The sequence below is a fragment of the Otolemur garnettii genome, unplaced genomic scaffold (genome assembly GCF_000181295.1).
Source record: "Otolemur garnettii isolate 467f Iridium unplaced genomic scaffold, OtoGar3 scaffold00082, whole genome shotgun sequence".
Classification (NCBI taxonomy): domain Eukaryota; kingdom Metazoa; phylum Chordata; class Mammalia; order Primates; family Galagidae; genus Otolemur; species Otolemur garnettii.
In genome coordinates, this window is record NW_003852477.1 from 8,709,637 (window position 1) to 8,716,311 (window position 6,675).

At 41.5% G+C, this 6,675-nt stretch overlaps 1 protein-coding gene across 1 annotated transcript in view; it reads right to left on the minus strand.

Moving 5' to 3' along the window:
- SMARCC1 (SWI/SNF related, matrix associated, actin dependent regulator of chromatin subfamily c member 1) overlaps nucleotides 1–6,675 on the minus strand; it is a 165,759-nt gene that overhangs the window by 35,725 nt on the left and 123,359 nt on the right. The window contains exon 19 of the mRNA XM_023515929.1: nucleotides 915–1,049. Coding sequence (XP_023371697.1) covers nucleotides 915–1,049 — 135 coding nt within the window. The remainder of the gene's footprint in view (nucleotides 1–914; nucleotides 1,050–6,675) is intronic.

The window sequence follows — 6,675 nt, forward strand, 5'->3', positions numbered from 1 at the left end:
GCCCAAGAGTTTAAACTCTACTGAGGGCTACGTTAGTAAAACTCTTGTCTCCAAAAAAAAAAGGTCTAAAAGAACAGAGAGCTGAAGGTTTACCCTCTGAAGAGAAAGTGACTCAGAGATGAAGAAAGAGTCCCTTAACAATGTAGACATTATTATGTAAAAATGCTCAGTTAGGGTCATCCCAATCTGCAAGGCTAACACATCAGTCATGCTTCACAAATGACAGTAACACATCTGGATGCAACTGAAAACCACCCAACCATCATGTGAATTTTGCATATTCCAATAATCCATTATATTATAGCCCTCTAGTATCCTAATCAGTTTAAGAAAATCCATAAAATGACAAAGCTTACTAGGGCAAGATAAATAAAAATACTTATTCTGCTAAGCTCTACCTCTAGAAGGTTTTTCTGATACCCTTTTTCTCTCCCCATCTTCCAGGGATTTATTTCTCCTTTCTGTTCCCATACCAGCACCACAACACACTTTAGAATCACTGTTTCCTTCATAGCTAAGAGGTGCACAAAGCTATGATTTACATAATTAGAGTTTAGAAAATGAACAGAGTTCCTTTTATTTATTATCACTGGCTGATAATCCTTTTGAAAGGACAAATCCAACAAAGAAAAAAGACAGAAGTTAGCTACAGAGACCAACAAAATAAGTTACCATTTATTATATCTAACCTATATTTCATGAGAAATGGTCAGAGTTTAATTATCAAAAAGCCACTATTAAAAAAACCCCCCCAAAACTGTAGGGTGGTACCTGTGGCTCAAGGAGTAGGGCGCTAGCCCCATGTACCAAGGGTGGCAGGTTCAAGCCCAGCCCCGGCCAAAACTGCGAAAAAAAAAAGCCACTATTACTTTTTTGTATATTATAACATTATAGTTATTATTCCTCTTACTTACAGCCTCTTTTTCTCTGTCCATGATAGTTTCCAGCTCCTCGAAATGTCGAAGTTTGATCTCTAGTTTCTTCATTTGTGTCTCGACAAGGAGAGCTACTAGCGACTTGATCTTTCTCTCTTCCACAGCAGCAAGATGCTAAGGGTAAGAAATTACTCCAATTATTAGGTAGTCATTTGCTTAGCAAACATTTAAAAAATGCAAAAGATGCCATGCAAAGTGAGCACAATGAATTAAGAACGGTATTCCACGTGTCCCTTTTGTATGTTTCTACTATTTCTTTTTTTTTGAGACAGTCTTTGTCACCCTCAGTAGAGTGCTGTGGTGCCACAGCACATCAAGCCTCAAACGCTTGGGCTTAAGCGATTCTCCTGTGTTAGCCTCCCAAGTAGCTGGGACTACAAGTGCCTGCCATGGCGCCCAACTATTTTTTGCTTGTAATTGTCACTGTTGTTTGGCAGGCCCAGGTTGGATTCAAACCTGCCAACTCCAGTGTATGTGGCTGGGGCCCCAGCTGCTGAGGTACAGACACCAAATCTATTTTTTTTTTTTTTTTAAGACAGAGTCTTACTCTGTTGCTCAGTGAAGAGTGCTCTAGATTCAAGCAATGTTGCCTTAGCTTCTCAAATAGTTGGGGCTACAGGCACCCACCACAGTGCTATCTAATTGTTTTCTAAATTTAGTAGAGATAGGGTCTTGCTCTTGCTCAAGTTTGTCCTGAACTCCGAGGGATCCTCCCACCTCAGCCTCCCAGAGTGCTGGGGTTACAGGCATGAACCGACCACATCTGGCCTCTACCAAACATTTATTTCAATTAAAAAAAAAAAAAAAAGAACAATGACCACTGCAACAAGAAAATAGCCAGGCAGTGTGGCGGATGCCTATAGTTCCAGTTACTTGGGAGGCTGAGGCAAGAGAATGGCATAAGCCCAAGAGTTTGAGGTTGTTGTGAGCTGTGATGCCTTCACTCTACTGAGGGTGACGTGGTGAGACTTTGTCTCAACAAAAGAAAACAAAAAGTCTCTGAATTTTTTGTCCTTATAGAGATAAATCAACCCATTTAAAGGATCAAAGGAAAACACCTCAAATGGCAAACTACTCCCTTCAAAAGAGTCTATCTAGGAGCGGAAGATAAACTAAGGCCTGTATGGGCCAAAAAAGAAGACACAGGTAATGTAGGGGCTATATTCTACCTCTCACTACTACCCTTACACTGTGCCTGCCTCCCTACTACACAGGGCGGGTGTTCCAAACACTGAGCTACAGGCTCCCAACTTCTACCACCTTTTTTTATTTTAAGAGGCAGAGTTTCATTTTATTGCCCTCAGTAGAGTGCTGTAGCATCACAGCTCACAGCAACCTCAAACTCTTGGGCGTAAGTGATTCTCTTGTCTCAAGCCTTCTGAGTTGCTGGGACTACAGGTGCCTGCCATAGCGCCTATTTTTTAGAGATGGGGTCTCAAACTTGCTCAGGCTGGTCTCAAACCCATGAGCCCAAGCAATCCACCTGCCTGGGCCTCCTAAAGTGCTGGGATTATAGGCTTGAGCGACCATGCTCAGCCACAAAAAAAAAAAAAGAGATTCTGAGACAGAATCTCACTTTATTGATCTTGATAGAGTGCCGTGGCATCACACAGCTGTAATGCCAGTACTTTGGGAAGCTGAGGTGGAAGGGTGGCTTGAATCAAGTAGTTCAAGACCAGCCTGGGCAACATAGCAAGACCTCGCTTCTACCAAAAATAAAAAAATTAGCTGGGCATAGTGGCATATACCTGTAGTGCCAGCAATCTGGAAGGATGAGCATGTTGGTTCATGCCTATTAGCGCAGCACTTTGGAAGGCCAAGGCCAAAGGATTGCTTGAGCCTAGGAGCTCGGTGCTATAGTGAGCTATGATGGTGTAACTATACTCCAGTGACAAAGCTAGAAACTATCTCAAAAAAGTTAAGAGTTGGGATGGATGCTCCAAGTGAATATCCAAATGCAAAATAATGCACTAGGACTTCTTCTACCCTGATATCATTAAGTTAAAAAAACCTAACACAGTGGATCATAGATGGAAACGTTAAGTGCATACAATAAAAAATTCTTAGAGGAAGAATAGGAGTAAATCTTAATGAACTTGGGTTAAGTCAAAGATTTCTTAGATATGATACCAAAAGAACAAATCACAAAAGATCGATAAATTGGATTTCATCAAAATTAAAAACATTTGTACAGCCTTGCATGATGACTTCCCCCTGTAATCCTAGCACTCTGGGAGGCCAAGGCAGGTGGCTTTCATGAGCTCAGGCCTTTGAGACCGGTGTCAGCAAGAGTGAGACCCTATCTCTACTAAAAATAGAAAAATAGCTCCCTGTTGTGGTGGCTGCCAATAGTCCCAGCTACTTAGAAGGCTGAGGCAAGATCACTTGAACCCAGGAGTTTGAGATTGCTGTGAGCTATGACACTTGGGTACTCTATCCAGGGTGACAGAGTTGTGACTCTTGTCTCAAAATGACAAACAAACAAAACATTTGTACCATCAAGAAAGTGAAAACACAACTTATAAACTGTGAGAAAATATTTGTGAATTATGTATCTGATAAAATTTGTATCCTGATGTATTAAGAACACCTATCACTCATGCCTACTGGTGGAGAGCTGAACGGCTGGTCACTTAACACAAACTGGCTACTGCCTTAAGACACTGGAAAATTTTGAAGATGCATAGGTAGAGATGCTAAGATGTTAGGCTTAAGGAAGAACAGAAATTCTTTTTTTTTTTTTTTGCAGTTTTTGGCCAGGGTTGGGTTTGAACCCACCACCTCTGGCATATGGGACCAGCGCCCTACTCGGTTGAGCCACAGGCACGGCCCAATGGATTTATTTATTTATTTATTTATTTGGCTGGGACCGGGTATGAATGCATCACCTCCAGTATATGGCACTGTTGCCCTACTCCTTGAGCCACAGGCACCACCTTGGAAGTACAGAAATTCTTTTTTTCTGAGACAGAGCCTCAAGCTGGGTAGAGTGCCGTGGCATCACAGCTCACAGCAACCTCCAACTCCTGGGCTCAAGTGAGTCTCCTGCCTCAGCCTCCCAAGTAGCTGGGACCAGAGGCACCTGCCACAATGCCCGGCTAATTTTTGGTTGCAGCAGTCATTGTTGTTTGGTGGGCCGGGGCTGGATTTGAACCTGCCACCTTAGGTATATGTGGCTGGCACCTTAGCCACTTGAGCCACAGGCACTGAGACAAAACAGAAATTCTTTAAAAACTTCCTTTTAAGGGAATCAAGATACCAAGTATTTTTCAACCTTAAACAAGAGAGCCTTATTTTTCATTCTTTTATGGTTGAAATAAAAAACGTAGTTTTACAGCTGTGGAGACTCATTTTCAGGAACTCGTAAACTTCTCTGGCACATTTATGTTGATTTAAAAAAAAAGAGTAAAAAAGTGAATATACTTATGGTGCTTTGAATTTCTTCAGAAAATATCTAATCATCTTTAAAAATTTTTGAGGCATACCTAAGATCTCAACAGCATACCAGTGTGCTGAGGCACAAAGTCTGATAATCACTGCTCTAGATCAAAGGTTCTGGAAAGTCACATGGGGTGGGGGCTAGAAGGAGTACAAGTCTTTCTCCAAAGCTGCCACCTAGTTTTCGTTGCCTTCTCTCATCTTCTCAATTTTATTACCATCACCAAGGAAAGCAGACTTGTGTATGTAGAATAACACATCATTACCTGGAATATCATAATTTTTATACATATCTGATATTGGTGAAAGGTGGGGACTGGTGGCTCATGCCTATAATCCTAGTACTCTGGAAGGCTGAGGAAGGTGGATCGTCTGAGCTCAGGAGTTCAAAACCAGCCTGAGCTGAGTGAGATCCCATCTTTAGTTAAAAAAGGAGAAAAATTCATTGAACATGGTGGCAGGTACCTATAGTCCCAGCTACTCAGGAGGCTGAGGGATGAGGATTGCTTCAGCTCAAGAGTTTGAGGGGATGCAAGCAGTGGCTCATGCCTATAATCCTAGCACTTTGGGAGGCTGAAGCTCAGGAGTTCAAGACCAGCCTGAGCACTAGTGAGACTCCATCTCTACTAAAAACATAAAAACTAAGGCAAGAGGATCTCCTAAGCCCAAGAGTTTGAGATTGCTGTGAGTGATGATGCTATGACTTTCTACCCAGGGCCACAGAGTGAGACTCTGGTGGGGGGTGGGGGTGGGGGCTAAGAATCCATGATTAGGTTTTAACCTCAGAATATTTGGAAAAATGAAACAAAAAATAGGAGAACAAAAAGTATTCTATTTATTTTTTTGAGATAGGGCCTCAAGCTGTCGCCCTGGGTAGAGTACCATGGCGTCACAGCTCACAGCAACTTCTAACTCCTTGCCTCAGCCTCCTAAGTAACTGGCCGCCACAATGCCTGGCTATCTTTTTTTTTTTTGGGTTGTAGTTGTCATTGTTGTTTGGCAAGCCCAGGCTGGATTCAAACCTGCCAGCCTTGGTATATGTGGCTGGCACCTTAGCCTCTTGAGCTACAGGTGCCAAGCCGAACAAAAATTATTTAAACTGTAGCAAAGAAATGAAGAAACTAAAGACAATCGGAATCAGAAGCAATGAGGAAACATGAGACAGTTACAGGGTTGAAATCAAAGGACAGAGAATGTTGCGGTAAGCTATGACGCCATAGCACTCAACACCAGGGAGACTGAGACTCTGTTTCAAAAAAAAAAAGATAAAAAATAAGGTGAAATGAAGCCCTTTGAAGAGAAACAGAGTTTGATTTTAAAGAAGTCATTGATAGTAAAATCTGCACAGAAAGAAATTCTAAAAGTAGCTCTTAGAACAGGAGGCAATAATTTTGTATTATCAAATTAAATTCTAATAAAATAGAGAAAATAACTACTGAGCAACAATGAACAGAAAAATGTGAGCTAAGGTTCTAGCACTACTGAGTGGTAAAAACAATTTGGATTAAACTATAATAATTCAAGAATGCATCATGTAATTATTAGGAAAATTAACAAAAGAATAAAAGGCCTGATGTGGTGGTTCATGCCTTTAAACCTAGCACTCTGGGAAGCTAATGTGAGTGGATCACTTAAGCTCAAGAGTTCAAGATCAGCCTAAGCAAGAGACCCCAGTATCTACTTAAAAAAAAAAGAGAGAGAGAGAGAGAATTATCGGGACATTGTGGCAGGCACCTACATTTCCAGCTATTCAGGAAACTGTGAGGCAAGAGGATTGTTTGTGAGGTAGGCTGAGGCCATAGTATTCTAGCCCAGGCAATACAGACTCTGTCTCAAAATAAATAAATAAATAAATAAAATGTATATATGTTACCTACACACATGCACACATATACTTAATAACAAGTATAGCTAATAACAAGAGGAAATAAGAGGAATAAAAAAAATACTAGACCACGTGCAATAGCTCACACCTATAATCCCAACATTTTGGGAGGCAGAGATGGGAGGATCACTGGTACCCAGAAGTGTGGGGCTGCAGTAAACTATGATTGTGGCACAGACACTCCAGCCTGGGAAAGAGGAGACTTTGTCTGAAAAATAGTAATAACCTATCAAGAAACATATTATCACTCTCTCTCTCTCCTCCGTCTTCCTCCTCGTTCTCCTCTACTCTTTCTCTTCTCTTCCCCCCCGCTTTCTCTTCCTTTTCTCTTCTCTTTTCTCTCCTCCTTGATGCTGCTCTGCAGCCTCCCTCACACCAATAAAGACCTTTCGTACAAGCCTCAAAAAAAAAAAAAAA